This window comes from Amphiura filiformis, unplaced genomic scaffold (assembly GCF_039555335.1).
Source record: "Amphiura filiformis unplaced genomic scaffold, Afil_fr2py scaffold_596, whole genome shotgun sequence".
Lineage (NCBI taxonomy): Eukaryota > Metazoa > Echinodermata > Ophiuroidea > Amphilepidida > Amphiuridae > Amphiura > Amphiura filiformis.
Window position 1 is genome coordinate 90,597 of NW_027306060.1, and position 19,115 is coordinate 109,711.

Genomic DNA, 19,115 nt, shown 5'->3' on the forward strand with positions numbered 1-19,115 from the left:
TTATACTCTCAGGGACTTTCAGGGCAGTTACATTTTCAGCTTAGATTTTTTTTAATATGTCATGTATGTGTAGCCTAAAGATTCATAATTTTTCCAACTGGCAACTTACTTTTACTTTGGATTCAATAAATGATGCTCTGTTGAGTTTGTGTATGGTAAGATAAAAAGAACACTATCAAAATTTGCAGGTATAATATCGAAGCACAGATTTCTCTGAGAGTTATTTGAATCTCACTTCCACTTTTGATCTAAATTTAAAAAAACAAAAAAACAGTTTGGTTAAAAAGTGATTGCATTATAATGGAACTTGAAATCAAGACATTATTTTCTGATCTGTATTTAATTTCGATACTGGTGTAAGATGTGACCATTCAAAAATCGATGGTAGGCATTGCCATAAATATAGATCTTTGAGGCGTACCGACCGGTGGTGGCAAGTTGCCCCCTCCTCCAGCTGGCAATACCGGGACAAAATTGAGCAAAAGTTGTAATGTGCCCCCGAATGTGCCTTTTCCTTTGGCCCAGTTCTAGCCCACAATTGCCCTAATTTTGACCCAATTTAGCATTGAAATTGCTAGTTTAAGCATGCTTTATGCACACTTTTTTCCTGATAAAGTCATGTTAGTAGCGGGTCAGCGGGACAATTTTTAAATTTTGCCTCCCTTTGTTTGTTGGTCCTGGTATGCCCCTAGACAGTTATTCATAGTATTATTTTGGGAGTGCCTGAAATTGTTGTTCATTTCACCGACCACACTTAGCCAAGCTTAATTTTTTCCATAATCAGCTATATCCAGTGAAGTGATTGTCTTTCCAAAAAGTGCCTTCTAGAACCAAGCAAGTTCCCAGCTTGGATGGTGTCAGGTCTGAACTCATGTTGGGCCAACTGGAGGATTTTCTTGACCAAGTTGATGAGTAAATTTCCTCAATATCTTCTTTTCTTGTTCCCGGTATTTTCATGATGCTGTGTGGCACGTAATTCCCTTTGAAGATCAGCAATGGTCCGCTTGAGGATGTTGACTTCTTGTGTAGAGGCAGCCTTTTGATTTAACATTTTCTACAATAAGAAACAAATGATTAAATGTTCGGTAAACACACTTGTAACCTTTGGCAACAGTACCTGCTTGTTAACATTTAACATTCATTACAGCCAAAAGGCACTTTGGTTTCTTTCTTTCCATATAAATATCAAATGACATGGGAGCTTCACTCCATGATAAGTATGAACAGGACTTGCATTTGACTGCAACTAGGAAATTTGGTGTTAAATGCTACTTGAAAATGTGATATCATTCAGTCAAATTACTTTGCAAGTGTCAAAATCAGAAATGTTCATTGAAGAGCCACTCACTCACCCAGAGGGGCACTCCGACTGGAAGTGACAGGTAATGTGCCATTAAAGTTGAATATTATACAAATATTAACTATCTTTGAGTGTGATGGTCGAAATATAATCACAAGGTGAAAGATGGATTGTTCCATTCCACGAGCCGGAACGGCGAGTGGAATGGAACAATACATCTTTCACCGAGTGGTTATATTTCGATCATTACACGAATTTAAGACAGTTAATATTTGTTTTATATCACTCATACATAAATTCTATTACTAAAATACTATTTAAGGTATGAAATACATTTTTTCATCAACATAACACCATGTTTTGCAATGATATACTTCACATTTTGGGGTCCACCCCATCACTAAATCGGCGAGTCTAAGAGTCAGCGCACGGCTCGGCGCAGGCGCACTACGGCAGAGCACTATGATGGTAAAGACTATCACACGGAGAGGGTGATAGTAAAAATGGCAAATGATAATCAACCAATGAACTGTCTAGAATTTAAGTATGAGTGATATAAAAGCTAATATACCTGATGGCAACAACACCCTTTTTTAGATTAGTCCAGCCAATGATGATCATCAAAATGCCATAAAATAATGTCGAAACTTTCAATTTCTCTTATTTCAACAAATTTTTATTGTAAATTTGGCAAATTTTCTACCTGATGACCCTTTTTGAGACAAGATATAATCAGTGATTGACATAATTGGTCATTTTTATTTTTCATTTTTCGTCTATTTATTCTTATTCTTGCGTTGCAAGCAAGTTGGAAATATACGGGGCCGTGCGTCATGAATTGGGGTATAGGAAAAGGTGGAGGCGTTACATTTTTTCATTTTATTTGGGACATTTTGTCCCAGATCTCAAGAATGGAGAGAGGTACGGAACTAGTTTTGGTCTCATTTTGTTGCTTATTTATCTAGCTCAATTTGTGGAAAGAAAGAACTTCACACTTTATTTACTTCTTGAGATATTGCAATTCAAAAGATGTGAAGTCAGGGGTGGAGGATCCTACGGTTGAGGATCCTACGGTTGAGGCATGTGTTAAAGTATAGGGAATGTTGATTTTTAGCGCCTCACAAATATATTTTTTACTGTAACTTCATAACCCAGCAAGGTATTGAGATGGATTATGTACCATTGTTTTGGTATTTATGTCTAGTTTGAAATGTGACCAGTTTTGCTCCAAGCAAAGTTAATTTGTTGCAAGTGTGCTGCATTCTGTGTCATGGGTTCTAGGCATTTCCTATACGTTACAATGTGTTAAGTATTCATTTATGCTCCAAAATGTTTTGAAGGTCATATTTCATGAAGGAATTACCCCACTGCTGTAAAAGTTCACATTTTTTGGATGGAAATTTGATGAGGAATTCAAATATGCCACTGGTTTTTGTGTGGGGCATGGAGGAAAAAAGTTTTGATTGAAAATGTAATAAAAATCATAAAAATTATGTACGACTTTTGAACACCCTGTATCTCAGGTAGGCAACATAACTCATCAAGTTACAAGTTTGCTTTTTTTGAAAGCCTACAATGTTATTAGCACATCTAAAAAGGTTTTAACAGAACAGGTGTTTATGTTAGTAAATAAGAGAGAAACAAAATAGTATACTTTTTGAACCAAAATTCAACTTTAAACCCTATATGACATTTATGGCACCCTGTATATTGACCAATTGTTTGTAGGTGTGTATTCCTGGTACTCTAAGCTTTACAGTGATATATAATTTTATATGGTTTTGATGAACAGTTTATGAATTAGATCAGTTTAAGTACAAAAACGTGTAAATTGTTCAATTTTTTAGTTTGTAATGCATTTGGCACCCAATTCATGGCGTACGACCACGGCTGCTTTTTACGGCGATAGTAATACTTCCCAAGCTCTTTCATGCTCTATCTGAATGGCAGTGTGTCAGCCTGTGTTATCCCTATAGGGTGCCAATCAGAAAAAGCTGGGACCAGTAAATTTATTGAAGGGTCAGTAGATTTGCCATCTCACTGGCCTGGAGGTCCAGTAGGAACTAAAGTCTATACTTTGCCATTTCCCACAGAGCATATTTTTATAGGACATTACACCATGAGCACCACAGTACCCCTTTCACTTACCTGTCTTAGCATTGCGCTGCTAGTAGCAGTAGAAGACATGCTTTGTTGCTGCATCTGGGCTTTAGTGTGATTTTCTTTCTGCAACTTCATCAACTTTGCATCATACTGTCAAAAGAATGTGTAATATTGTCAAACATTGTTTACTACAGCAACATCATGATTCAAAAATGTCATCATGCCAATATCAACATTGATCAAAATGTTATCTGCCGGTTCTTCTGGACGACCCAGTCTTGTCAAGAGACTTCATCCCAGGGGCTGTACGATAATTATGAGCCCTGGGGTGGGTAAATTTGGGGGAAAGAATATTTTGGCCAGCCAATGGGGGGGGGGGGGCAATTTTTGGCACAAATTCAAGGGTGCCTTTTAAATAAAACACTCTACAAAGGCTTAGCAAAACAGTACAGAAACGCTATGCAAATATTCCTGCTCACTGTGCTCGCAATGTATATCTAGACCTTCATTAATGTTTGCAAATTGGGATCCCAAAAATTTGGCATGTGTAAAGAAGGGGAAATTTTTTCACAGGCTAAGAGGTGGCAAGCGATTTTTGGCAGGCTGAGAGGGGAGGAAAGTATTTTTTGGTACACCATTTGGAAATTTTAGCAGGTCAAAATTATTGCACAGCGTACCCCGTATTTGGGAGCAGTCTTTTAAACTCTCTTAGAGTGGACATTTTTAAGGTCCAGATGAGGAATCAACTTGATGTCAACAATCACACAATATTGTTTTCTGATTATAAAATTTGAATGTATGCTGAAATTTGTATCATTATGAATAAAAACTTTTTTGTCCTTCAAATTTCCAGAAATCTGGGACAGACTTCTTTTTCACTGAAAACCCTAAACAGGGACCAACAGCTTTATGTGACTTCTGAACCAAGAGACGTCGCAAATACACTACCTGCATCTGCCTGTGCTAAACAGTGTTTGGGGTGTGAAGAAATTCTATAATTATAATCTGTAAAGTCACTAAACATAATTGCAGGATTTCTGACCTTAGGCCAAAAAAAAAAATTGTTTGCTTGCCCTCGAATGGATTTTAAAAATTGGGTCGGTCGGTCGGGAAAAGGTTTTTTTTTTTTTTTTTTTTTTTCCCGTTTCCCAGAAACAGACATGGCGAATACCGAATCGGCGAATGCAATTAATGGTTCAAGCATTTCCATAGCAGCAACATCACGCCATGGTACAGCATCTGTGCTCGCCACTTGCACCTTAAACAATTGTAGCTCTTCTACATGTAGGCCTACGTTTAATGAAGTGTACAATTCTCCTACATGTAGTGTTTTCTGCTTTTCAAAACTAATCAGGGTGTTCGGTCCCTTGCTTCACCTGTACAGCTAGCGCTACTCGTGTTGTGTCCGCCATGTTTAAAGTGAAATCATATTTATACCGAGCGATTTGTGCTCTTAATAAAAGTAGCCTCAACAAACATGTTTAAAAAAATAGTGCAATGTTACTTCCTAGTCGATACGAACAAATATCATGAATCTAAATATTTATAAACAAGAAATGAATATCTGGTACAACTGTTTTCAAATTTTATCTACTTTTACCATATTTTAACATCTGTTATATTGTATCCATTCTTGAACGATATGCACGGTTATATTTTGCCTGTAAATAAACTCATCCCTAGATGCGCCATCCGAAATGTGCAGGTGGATAGCAAATTGTATTAGAGCTTAGACGCTGAGGTGGTATACGAAATTGCGGAACCCGACAGTCAGGTACAGCCGGACACGTAAACATGCAGGATATGGTATTTTACAACGTTTCTTTTAAATCATCGGTTTTTCAGACGAAAAATACATGCCATTTTTGGGAAAATCGCAACAAAAAAAACTTTTCAAAAAAAAAAAGTGTTACGGTCGGGACTGCCGAGACGGTCGGTCGGACGAGGGCAAGCAAACAACTTTTTTTTTTTTGGCCTTATAGGAAAATTTTTGGGAGAGGAGGAGAATTCTCACCTAAGGCTTGAGAATTCAAGTTAATCATATTCTCTCGGCCGACAGCGCACACCTTGACTGCTCAGCCACGTCACCCTCCCAGCAGACCTTGATACTTTTCTCTTGCTTACCTCCAATCTGAGTTTAACAATCTCTGTATGTCTGTCTCTCTCTGCATCAGCTAACTGCTTCTGTAATTGTTTTACTTCCATAGCTTTATCATGCAATGTTCTTTCAAGCAGTTTGACTTCTTTGTTTCCTGCAACACAATAATTTACACACAAATTTGACTAAAATTGTGAGACCTTCCATGATTTTTTGTCATCAGTGGAATTGAAGTTCAGAAGTTTGTAAAGGGGAATGACAGGGCTTTGAGTCCAAGGGACTCAGAGAATCTAATGCTGGTTTCATACTTTATTGCTGCTTGCGGCTTTGCCACTCTGCCAATATATATATATCGATAACTCCGGCGCTGAAATAAAATACAGGTCAATAATTGTGCTTGAATAGGTTGTTTTCAACAGATTTACCACATTCGCCTTGCTATAAACATTGAATTATGTTATCTGTTGACGTAATGAAAAAAACTATTATTAGAGGAAAGTGTTAGCTTTCGTTCGATATAAAAAAGATTCTGATTGGATGAAAGGAACATTCAGGGTTTTGACAAAAAACAATCAGATGTCGTATTTTCCACTAGTCACCAGCTAGAAGCTCACACAGCTCTTATGATGCTATGCACTCAACCATGTAGTGTAAACAAAGACTGTGTAGAGACAATTCACTGCTTGCTTGGAAGCTCTTGGACGAAATTGTTTGCTCAGGTGTAATGAGGTGGAACTGTGCATAGATGTGTTTATAAGAGAATTGTTTTGTAGCCAAACCTTTCCATATGTGACTCACTTTGTGTTTCAGCCTGGCTTTGCAGGTTTGCAATTTCATCAGCATGCTCTCCCTCTACCATTTCTAATTTCTTCTGAGCTTCTTCTAGTTGTGTTTCATATTTCTGTTTAAAATAAAAAATAAAATATGCCTTCACTGTTGCAAATGGTAATTGTTAAAGCCATATTATAACATTTGCTTAGGATAATGCCCTCAATTTTTCTTTTTAATTCTGATTTATACACAACTGTAATGTACTTTAGTAAACAAAGATAATCTGCAAAAATCAAGACTTTAGGTGCTGTAGTTTTGTCAAAATCTGAGATTTTGAATAAACCGCCGGAACTGTCGTTTTATTATTACGATGGAAATATTAGTCGAACACGTATGCGATAACAGAGTACGTACGCGACGTGTGGGACACACATACACACACACCCCGCAGAGGGTCGTACCATATTACAACCGCTGCAGTAACATGCATTGGCGCTAGTAGTAAATTCCATCCAGTTTTCTTTGCTTTACCTCACTTGTTCGGCTCAAAATGAACCAGGGTCATATCTGACAGCAAAAGCTAACATTTTAAAGGAAATAAATACCATTCTATTTTTACAGAAATGTTATAATATGGCTTTAAGTGATGATAACACTACAGAGCCATGCAGGTATGACTTTCACATTTTATTTTATTCTCCTGCATTATAAAATCAGACCTCTTCCCTGACTGTCCCATCTTATCTGGTTCACCTTGTTGTGTTATAGCTGCCATTTAAGAAATATAGCATCTGGAGCTACACAAAGTAAATGAGCTACAAACTATAAATCCCTGTATTTTATATATTTCTTTTATCTGCTATAACTTGACACATTTGGGAATGCAATAGAGCAACAGCTCTTGTACATACCTGTCTTTCTTCCTCCAGAGCTTTTTCCTTTTCACCCAATGCACTTTGTAATAATTTGTTTTCATCTAAATAAGAAAAAAATACCATTACTAATCAGCCATCAGTTTGTATAAAAGTTCGGAATTCAACCTCAAAATTCGACCCCACCCCCATTTGGGAAGGAATGAATGACCATGTGTACCAATCTAGTGCTGTCACTGTTCATGCAATATAAAATTTAATTTGTATAATCATGATGAAGAGTAATCTTCTGAGCCTGACATAAGTAAAACTGATAAACTGTCACATAATGTGGACCAGAATGACACTATGCCTAAATCATAGTGTAAATTTAAAGAGGCGCAGATAGCATAGAAAATTGCATACCATAGCACAGTTATGCCCACAACCACGTAAAAACAACTGTTTGACCTCTGTAAATGTTAAAGTCTACAAATAGGTTTATGAATAGACAATAATAAATCAAAGCGTGGTAAACTCAGTCTTAAACATATTCATTGACTTTCCTCCCAATCCTTCTTGTTACAAAATTGAGGCGGTGAGGCTGAAGGGCATACCCTTATGTAGATCCACCAGGTTTAAACTACCGGTACTACATGCATATCAACTTACCCTCTAAGTCGCAACGCTTACTCAACATTGATTGGAGCCTGTCTCGCATGTCATGGAGTTGCTGTATGGCTGAAAAACATTAAGAAAAAAATGTTTTTGAATTGAAAGATAATGATTTATTTTTGCACCATGACAATCCATGATGGCTATAAATTTACATATTATGAAAACAATATGATGAGACAATGTTATTCTGATTTGGAAACCCTAATTGGGAACAAAAGAAGGCAAATGACAATGGGCCTGTTATCGACACATGATTTCTAATTCAACACTTTGTCAGGGAAAAAATATGACAATCGACATGTGTCGAAACTAGTAATGAGATTTAAAAATGCTGAAAAAAGTCGATAGATAAGCTAAAAATTACGCCGATATTAGTTACTATTGCCGACTTCCGGTGTAACCATACTTCCTGAATCATTCTACTTCGGGTTCAGGTTAACTTCGGGAGGTAATTTTCCACTTTCCGATCAAAAACATGATCGTATGGTAAGCTTATTACTTTATTAGGACAAAATAGCATGGAAATTGCATTTTTTTTCCTTTTTGATATGTGTCGTAAAGAGTCGAAAAAGGACAATTATTTATTTTGACATGTCGTATTTAAGGTCATATCGACAAGAATACGACACATACGACAGTCGATAACAGGCCTAACTGACAAGTCTATTTTACTTTAAAATTTGTTAGACAGGTGCTGTTGTTATCTAAATTAATAAACAATATTCAAAAATTGAAATAAAAAGTGGAGGTTCAATAAACTGATCACTGACAAGAAACAGACTTCTTCAAATTACACTCACTCACACAAAATCAAAATGTGGGCCGAAATATCATAAATTTACCGAAGTCAAATGTTGCTTTCAAATATAGTGTTTTGTTTCTTTTCAGGATATACTAAATAACCATAATTTCTCACCACCAGGTTTGCTGTTGCTAATGATAAACATGATAAGGGAGACAAATAGAATATGGTAAGTGTTCTTTTCAGGATCTTGTGACAAAAGTCCCAAGCGGTCATGTGGTGGTTTGAACTGTAACCAGTGTTCGAAATAAGCACTTATCCTCTTGTCCTCTTGTCCAAAAATCACTGGGGACAACCATATAGTAAAATATTGGACACACCAGGAGCCAAAACGGAGCAACCATAGGGTAAAAAAAGCCTGGGTGCCTGCTTAATATAAACCTTGGCATATGGAGTAAAAAGAATAAAATACGTAAGAAAATTATAGACATCACAAAACTTCATAACTTTACTGATTCATACCTTTGGTGTTTTCAGTATAATTATAATAGCCTAATGTTACTATAAGATTATAGTAACTTAATTTTCAAAAATGCCTCCTTTGGCCTCCATGGACCACATCGTGTCACAAATGGTGAAATTTTACTCAGTTTGTAGTTATATTTGATCCTGTTTACAGGTCTGTAGGTGGGGAACATTAAAAGTGGTATACTTACAATGTTGTGCTTCTCTTTCTTGTTCTTGGCTTCTTTGGAGCTGTTTTGTGAGATCTGTAATTTTGGTTTCCATGTGACTGTTTTGTTTCACAAGATCATTGTAACTCTATGGAAGATGAAAATAGAAAAAAGTAGAACTACAGTGCAAAGTGGCATAACCACTGGCAGAGGGCAGCAATAAAAATCATCACCCCCGGCCCTGCCCTTTGCACAATTTTTTAATGGTTGCCTACAAACAGCCATAATAAATTTCCATTTGAAAGGGCACCCCATCAAAAAAACAACAACAATGCCAACAACAACTTTTCACACTTTGGGAGAGCTTACTTTTATTAGAATTGACAATAATTTCATGGTGCACCTTCTATGACTGCAGAATAATGCCTTCCCCTCACCTTTTTCATGGCATGCAGATAATACACTTACAAGTATCAACTTGATATTTTATTACCTCTTTCCACCATCAAAGTACCGCTACTCTTTTACCAGTGAGCTTAGATGAATTTGTTACAAAAGACACAATTTTGCTGCAACATTGGTTACTCTCCATACTACTTGTACTACTTGTACTACCGGTATACCTCTACCCATACTGTGCTGGTTGTAACTTACAGACTTCCTGTCATGGTATCATGTCAGCGCCTAGTATGGGTATACCGGTACCATTTTATTTATGCATGCATGTGAACTTGATGATTATTTTTATTTAATCAACTATTCTTATTTTTATCACCTCAACTACTATTAAGAGTCCTGACATGCATGCGAGGGTGAAATTAAGTGGGAGACGTTTGGCCCCCAGAAACTCTGATTCGGCTTCTGGTTCCATCTCAATTGTAGTTCACCAGGGGACACTTTTCTCACAAAACTGGCCCCCTGGATCAAAAATATCAAATTCAAAGCAACTAGTGCTTATTTAACTCATCCAGCACATCTATATTTTTATTGGCCCCTTGGTAATTGGAAATGGCCCCTGGTTACTCCCAATCTTGGTGAACCAGGGGCCATTTTTTTGCCAAAGTGGCCCCTGGTTCAAGCTCTCTTATTTTCACCCTTATGCATGTCTTTCAGGGATGAAAACACAATTTCCCTTTCCTGTACGTTAACTGCTTTAACATTTCCTGAAAATGTGTATTTCCCTGTAAAATTATACCGGTACTCTGTACAGGGAAATTTCCTGAAGATTTACATCCTGGTCTTTACTTGATTGGCATAGGCCTACCTGAAATAGGAGATGAATATCATCTGCAGCTCTGTCTAGATCTGCATCTTTCCTTGAGATCGTTGATCCACTATGAGAGCCTGTTTCATCAGAATGCATGTTGACTGCCAAGTATCTGAAGTACCGGGGTACTTAACTGTTTTATTCCAAACTCCTATCTTCACTTCAGTTCACAGGCTGCTGAACATTTGGTTGTTTTAGGCTCTATTCAGGGACCTGCATGTAAACAAATTTTGTGATAGGAAGAAGCCTCTGGCCTCGAAGTTGTTATAAATCGTTGCATCCAAAAAAGAATCAGTGGGATCCACAACTGTAACACTTGTGACTGAAATAAAGCAAAAAATATTTTAGGAAATGTAAAAATGTAAAACATTTTAGCCTTATTTGTTTTACACATGGACCATTCCATATACCTCGGTTTATATCATCACACATCACTGCTGTTCAGTCACAAATGGCTCATTTCAGTGGCGCACTATGGCCGCTTTCCGGGAGGCTGCAGAAAGGGAAAATTTTGCCACCCCCTTCATCAACAGCCCGAAAAGGTTGATCCAAATTTTGTTGATAGTTTGAAATGGTGAAGAACAAAAACAAAGTTTATAGGTGCTAGCAACCTAAAAAAGCAAAATTTGGATGTATAAATAATCCCATTTTGTTTCAAATTTTTTAAACCTTTTTCATAATTCTTCAGCCCATTTTTCTTTAATAATTCTTTTTGCCCCCCCCTTCTTCCACCGCCCCTTCTTTTTTGCTGCCCCTGCTTTTACCCCAGGGGCTCACACGTGCCCCCAAAGGCAAGCCCCCAAAAAAAAAAAAAATACTCGTGCATTTAGGCTAATTCCCAGTCTATTGAAAATTAATAATAATATGAGTGTTTCAATGTAAGATGATGCCCGATAAACTGTGTCCCAAAAACCTATGCTGTTTTGGTCCATAGAATCACTGGAATAGAGTAATTAATTATACAAAATTTAAATGCGCACCATCTATTTTGAGGTCATTGTGTGAAAATGGAGGGTTTTGTTAAATTTGGGCAGAGGTAAATACGCAGGCCCAAAGCAAAACCCGACAATTTCACACAATGGCATTTCAATTAAGCCATTTAAAAAAATATATATATTATTTTATGTTATAAAACACTATTTAACCAGTTTTAATTATTGTTTATATTACCACCCTACAAAAAAAACGACCAGGCAAATTTGACATTAGGCCGGGCTGTGCAATAATTATGTGTACCAATACTCTGCTGGGGTGGTGAATTCTCAAAGAAAATGGTCTGCCAAAAATCGTGTTCCCCCTCCTCTTTTGGCCGTGAGGTTATTTTTTTTAAGAACTTAATTTAAATTAAGCCATTAAAAAAAAAAATATATGTTATTTTATGTTATAAAACACTATAACCAGTTTAAATTATTGTTATTACTACCGGGTTAGGTACCCTACAAAAAATTGACCAGGCAAATTTGACATTAGGCCGGGCTGTGCATGTGTGCAATAATTATGTGTAGGACTACCCTGGGGTTTTCTCAAAGTGGTCTGCCAAAAATCGCTTCCCCCCCTCCTTTTTTGGCCGCGAGGTTAAGAACTTTAAATTTACGGTTATAAATGATGGTACAGTTGCATGGTTGTTCGGCTTAATTTAAAAGGGGATGCATATTGCCATCACTGACGTACATGTAATATGCTGTATCAGACATAGTGTATGCATGTATGTATGCGTAATCACAATGACAATGCAATGCACTACAGTAAAGTTGGTTTTTTTAAACTTCCGTGGTCGTGCCTGTGCGTATCGCGTACACAAGCGTAAACACAAAAGCAATAAACAATCACGCTGATTGGCTGATCAATGCACTTGACAACAAGCGGGGCTGACCAATTGGTCTACGGGCGGCGCGTAGTAGGCGACCTTGTCACTTCTACGCGATCGCAATTCACCAGCGCGTACCCGGACCACGGAAGTTTTAAGAAAACAACTTTAAAGGAGGATTTCGTGATCCTCTAGCATCCTCTTTTCATGATGCAGTCATGTCTACAGTAGAATTCATCTCGACCTTTGCAGGACTTAAACCCCATTAAAAGCTATTCAAGGTCCGTAACCCGTTCGACAGCCTCGTCCCCCCGCTTTTTTTCATTGTTGATGAGGTTTTGGTATCACATGATAATAGATACTATTTTTCTCATTACTATCCTGAAATTTGACGCTCCAAGTCGATGTATTTCCGGAGAAATCATGAAACACAGCGGTTTTTACAGGTTACCAGTTGTTCGCATTTTACACGACACAGGAGTTTTGGGTAGTCATAGAATGAAATCGGAATAGATTCGGAAGACTTCACCCCAGTACCAATTCGTCCACAAAAAATACATCAAATAGGCCCCCTAATGTCAAACTATAGCTGGCGCTATAATGATATAAAACAAAAAACAAAAATAAAGAAATACATAAGAGGCGAAATAAATAAGGAAACATGACCTATATTGTCAAGCATGATACGAGGAATATGAAAAAAATTATGAGAGCACCTCCCCCCCATTAAAAAATTAGTTTAAAAATAAAACAAAGAAAAATCATAAATATGTGAAAATGTGCATCATATAGCTAAAAATAAAGAAATAATTAAGCGAAGTAAATACAGCATGGGCTATCTTGTCAAGAATGATAATGAGCGCAGTGATATGTAATGTTTTTAAGATTAATCAGTATGAATAGAGGGTATAAAAGTGTACAGGGGCGAGCCGGTTTTCAGTGCCAAGGCGAACACTTCCTGTTTCCACCGGGACATGCGCCGGCCGTTGTTTCGGGATGCCTGACCAGAATGCAATTCACACGCACCAGTGTATTGGCTTGCTAATATGCTAATTATTCACATTTATGCTGAAATTGTTCCCGTTTTCTCACATAGATGGATAAAGGGGACAATATTTGACATTGTATGTAGGTTTGAAGAGAATCCATATCCTAAACCGATAGGGTTACCCCCCTTTAAACCAAGATAACACTCATTGAAACAGCTCAACTGATTAAATCGGATCTTCTCTGGTTGTGCACATGTGTCTGTTTTATATGTGCGGTATCGCTATGAGGTGCTATAATACAGCTTCAGTTGGGTAACTGATTATAAAGGAAACGCAAGGAAACAATGGTATGTGGACCTTTGTTCACGAAATGAGACAATGGCCTGCTTTTTGTTAACCAGCATTCTTGAAAATGAGCAACATAATGATTGTTGACTTAACACGGTTTGGAAATAATTTCTTCATATTTTTGGTGTTATCTGTCATTTACATATGGCTCAAAATATGCTAAGGTGTCATATTATAGCCATATATTTTGACATCTTTTTTAAAAATAATAATTATAGAAATGGAATATTTGCTAGTTTAGTGGCAAGTTTAGGTAGTAAAGACATAGCATACACAATTTAAGTAAAATCCTTTCACTCTAAATAATAAAAATAAATAAAAAATAGCTGTAAAAATGCCTATTTTTACACTTTTATTTGTAACATGCCAAGAGACGCCTTTTTTCAACAGCTTTTAATTTTTTTTATGGATCCTCATAGAAATTCATGTGACCTGTTTCCCAAAATGGTGCAGTAAACCAATCAAAAAAAAAACAGAAAGAGGCATTATGAATTATAAGTTAACAGATCAAAAAAGGATTTAAAAGTTTGCCTTTATGTATGTTACTATTGTCTGTCAAACTTTTGATTGATTTTGAAGTCCCTCAGTTTTTTATAAACAAAGACTTGAAGCATAAACTAAAGGGTAAATCTATTGTAAATAACTTCATTTCTCCATATTATAATCAATTTGTAAGTGGCTGCCATCTTTTTTGAACATATAACAATTTTAAAATTTTTCTTGAAATGTCTGTCAAATAGTAACATACGCAAAGACGGTGCTGTAATTCCTGCTAAACTAGGGTGATACAGCTAATTATGCTACATGACATAGCATTTAGCTCCACCTAGCTTTGTGTCACTATCACTTTGTGAGGAGAAGCTTTTTTTGATGACACAATCAATTGTTAAGTGTTGTCTGTCAAACATTTTGTACGCAAGTAACATACATAAGATTTGTATGTGTCTGTCAAAAGTAACATACATAATACGTTTAAAAAATTAAAAATCACTTGATGTTCACATTATGATGATAGTTTAGAGTTTATAAAAGTGTTTTAAAACATGTGATTTATAAACTGCATGTGATCTTTATTCAATTTCCCATCTTGAACTACTGTTTTTGCCAAATTATTATTCTGTATGTTACATTTGACAGACATCTTATGTATGTTATGGCTTGACAGACACACATATTTTATTTATAACAATTTATCCTCCTTATTGTAATATTAGCTAATATTTGGACACATTTTTTTCCACAATCAGTTGCTGTAGGTCCTACACCTAAATAACCACAAAATACCTTATGTAATACTTTATAAATTTTTATTTGATTGCAGAAAATCATCAAAATTGTGTCTGTCAAATATAACGTACGCAACGGCTAGAAAATTAAATTTGTGAAGTAAATGGTCTATAACTTATCTTTCTTTTAGTGTATTATGAACGATATATGTGCATACTATAATTTAAACCATGGAGACCAAAAGAAAAGAGCTGGAAAAATAATTGTGTGTTACACTTTTATGACACCTTAGCTTATTTTGAGCCATATCCTTCCTAAAACACAAAAGTGCAACTATTTCCAAACACCTAAATTAGCTAAAAATTTAGGACATGTTACAAAACTATATTTTCTAGAATTTCACAGAATAGTTTAAATGTAGCTTGTACCGTTTTTTTGTGGCATCCTTCAGAACGGAGCGGTCCGTTACCAATATAGCTCAATATTTTCGGTCAAATCTCCATTCAATTAACACGGGGAGTTGGCTAGCTATGAGCTAGCTATGCATATATATGGAAAAGTTTTCCTATGAAAGTCTCTTTAAATAAATTATACTCGACTCCAGTGTGTGCACGCTGTGTGTACAGAGGCGTTCGAGGTCAATTATGCACAATGCATGCATTACCACACAGCACACTAAGCAGGGCTGTACGGAAGAGGGTATGGTTTTTCCTACTGTACGACGGCATTTTGTAACCAATCAGATTCCTTTTTAGAGAGTAGAATCTGGCAAAGTATTTCTAGGAAATATCGTGTGAGCCAAGTCAATCGGACTGACTATTTAATATCAAGTGAGGGCCGTCTATAGCACGCTACTTTAATAACACGGGGTGCATGTCAGTGTATTTCGCAGTAAATTCAGTGAGATTTTGGGCATACCTTGCAGTGTTTAGTGCTCCTGTACGACGAGGTCTTTCATCAGATTTCCTTGAAAATCGGGGAAAGTAGAGTTTAATATATGGCCTACATGAGATAATTAAGAGTGAGCCAAAAAATAAAAGACTTTCCCTTTATAATAATTGAAGTTGAAAGTGAAAAAAGACAATTTTCTCCCATTGCTTAACTGTGGGACCCCTTTTATTTGAGCAAAGGAGACTACTTTTCCATATGTTTGCCCTCACTCATATTCTATGAAAGTGCTACTATTTCTGAACATCTTAGAACCTAGCTGTAATTTTAGGTCATGTTAGAGAAATATATTTGCTAGAAGTTTGGAGAATAGTTTAAATATTGGCCAGTTATTTTTCACACAGTGATGTTAACTAGGCAAATGCAATATACTTCTAACATCATGAACATACACTATTTGTACTACTATTAGGTCGCGCGTCAATGGTGAGTGCACTGTCTGTGTATTGTGTATAGGAAAACGGACAGTAACTGCAGTATGTTATGACATTTTTCAGTAGATATCCACGAAAAAAGCTTATTTCCAAAATTTCAGTTGATTCCGATTTTTGCGTTTGCGAGTTATGCATGATTTATGTGTATTACACTGGCACTGCTCCAGACAATGTGTTGTAATTTCGTTCTGGTGCACCAGAACGAAATTCAAATTTGGCGATATTTTTGCTAAACAAATTAATCTGCAAGAAATATTTGGTACATAAACATTATGTAGCCAGAGGTATATCCAGTGGTGAAAATCTCAACTTTTTTTGGGAAAAGTGGGGGGATGAGGCTGTGGATCACGAAATGCCCCTAAGTAACTAAAATCTAAATTACTAAAAGCTAACATTTTATGGAAAAGAAATACTAATCTATTTTTAAGGAAATATTACAACATCATGGCTTTAACAGAACTTCAATTTTTAGATGTGTGGGCCTGTGTTTTGAGGTCGTAATGTTAGGGGGGGGTCGATCTTTTGTGCGTATAAATTATAGAGGGCCAGGGGATTCACTCTAACATTAAAAAAATTATTTGAAGAAGTCAAAGAGCCCTGGGAATAAAAACTGTAGTGTAATTCACACCAGATACAATTTCTTTATACGACAAAAATTAATTTTTGTAATCGATCAAAAACAAACGTTTTATATCAATTTTAAATTTAGCCTGAATCCGTAAATATGGTACCTCTCGCCCTTCTTTAGGTCAAGGCTATTTTTACCTATTTCACATACATGTACAAAACATTCTAGAGAAAGAATGAGGACATATAGTGTTGAAATATCTTTTGTTGATTTCGAATGATAAGGCCCTTCGCACTTAATTATTAGTTTCCTGTTTACCGCCCGCGTCCAAAATTGAAAATCTCAAAATAATTAATTATTTTATTTTTATTTCAAATTTTCTCCTTTAAAATGACTTTCAACTACTTCTCCTTGCCATTTTCTGACTTTAATAATATCAACAATATTAAATGATGAATGAACAAAGAGTGCAACTCCACCTTCACATTTATTTATAAAATCAAATATTGTTGTGAAATAATTAAATGCCCGTTCTGGTCAAAACAAGTCAATAGTTGCTTGTAATAGTTCAAACTAAATAAAGAAAATAAAAGATAATTAATAATTAATAATTAAAAGTCACCTCATCCCTTTTTCAAAATCTTAAACAGGAAACTAATAATCAAGTGCGAAGGGCCTAATGTCATGAAGTCGTAAATTTTAAGGTCAAATTCCTAAAACCAAAACAAAACATTGCGACGCAGATAATTCCTGACTTACGCAATTTCATCATCACATCAGTGTCTTTATTATTTGTTTGAAACCTTTCCCAAACAAACGTTCGTGCTATTTATGCATAAAACGGCTAATCTATCTTTACAAAACGCGCTTTTTTTTTAACAAAAGGCTAAAGATGGCATTATGAGATTTATCTTTTATCATTACACTCATCCGCTCAACTGCCACGGTGGCCGAGTGGTAAAAGCGCTAGACGCATAATCGAAGGAAGATTAGAATCGCTGGTTCGAGTCCCAACGAAGCCTGTGGAAACTTTTTTTCTTCAAAATTCATGATCGCATTCCGAAATGAGTCACTTGTCAGTAAATCATGGATCGTATCCTTAAGCGGAGTCTGCTCTCCTCTGGTTTAAAGGGGCATTTCGTGATCCACAGCCTCATCCCCACTTTTCTCAAAAAAGTTGAGATTTTTATATCACTGGAAACCTCTGGCTACATAATGTTTATGTACAAAATATTTCTTGCAGATTAATTCGTTTAGCAAAGATATCGTGAAATTTGAATTTCGTTCTGGTGCACCAGAACGAAATTACAACGCATGCCATTGTCTGGAGCAGTGTAATACACATAATCATGCATAACTCGCGAACGCAAAATCGGAAGCAACTGAAATTTTGGGAATAGGTTTTTTCGTGGATATCTGATGAAAAATGACATAAATAGAGGATGCTAGGGGATGCTAGGATCACGAAATACTCCTTTAAGCTTACCTCCATGCGTCATCTGTCGTCTGCTATTTTGTTTACTAACATTCACTGCATCTATGAGAAAACATCTCCGAAAGAGAAAATAGTTCAGTAAATTGTTAGTTTCTTTTGGCTGTAATTATCACATAAATCTTTCATACATTTCAATTTCGGTTTCACTGCGTGTTAAAAAATACTAGTATTTAAACGCGCTTTTTCGTCAATAATATAAAACAAATTATGTTTTAGACTTGGTCGCGGAAGGAAGCGGATGAATATGTGAACTTAATATGCATCATCCATGATACTGTGTAGATCTGTGCTTTTGAATATAATCTAAATCTTTTAACTCCTATTACATGAACTCACACATGGCATGGTTAAACCTTTTGCATGATTACATTACATTATATATTGCATATGCCCTCACTAACAAAGCTGTTTTACATGGGCTATGTAACACATCTGTCGTCGATGCTATGTATTATGCCTCGATGAACTCTCTGCATGTACATTTTTTTTTTTACTTTGCACGAACTTACACTTTGTAGTAGAGCTAGATTAGAGTAGACCCTATGAGCATTTAGTTTTTGTTGTGGATTTTGATGTGTTTTTAATGAGCTTACTTCGCCATTTGTATTGGACTCGTCATTATACAGACCTCGATGGACTAAAGATTTTAAGGAAAGAAAAAAATATCGCTTCGCTCAACGGACCCTTCAACACAGCTGTGGCAGCGAACTTGAAGGGGTGCGCCTGAATATAATAGGCGGGATATCCTTGATGATTCTGATTCTGATTCTGACTGCATCGATTATAATACTATACTCACGATTTACAAGTTATGA

The 19,115-nt window shown here is 36.2% G+C and overlaps 1 protein-coding gene across 1 annotated transcript; it reads right to left on the reverse strand.

Moving 5' to 3' along the window:
- Nucleotides 1-304: 304 nt before the first annotated feature.
- Nucleotides 305-10,720, reverse strand: LOC140145730 (uncharacterized). The gene is made up of 8 exons (XM_072167411.1): nt 10,482-10,720; nt 9,260-9,365; nt 7,796-7,864; nt 7,184-7,248; nt 6,300-6,402; nt 5,528-5,655; nt 3,449-3,553; nt 305-1,054 (listed from the first exon to the last, which is right to left on the reverse strand). Exons 1-8 carry the CDS (start codon nt 10,578-10,580, stop codon nt 923-925), a joined length of 807 nt encoding a protein of 268 aa, XP_072023512.1. The 5' UTR covers nt 10,581-10,720; the 3' UTR covers nt 305-922.
- Between the last annotated feature and the right edge of the window lie 8,395 nt (nt 10,721-19,115).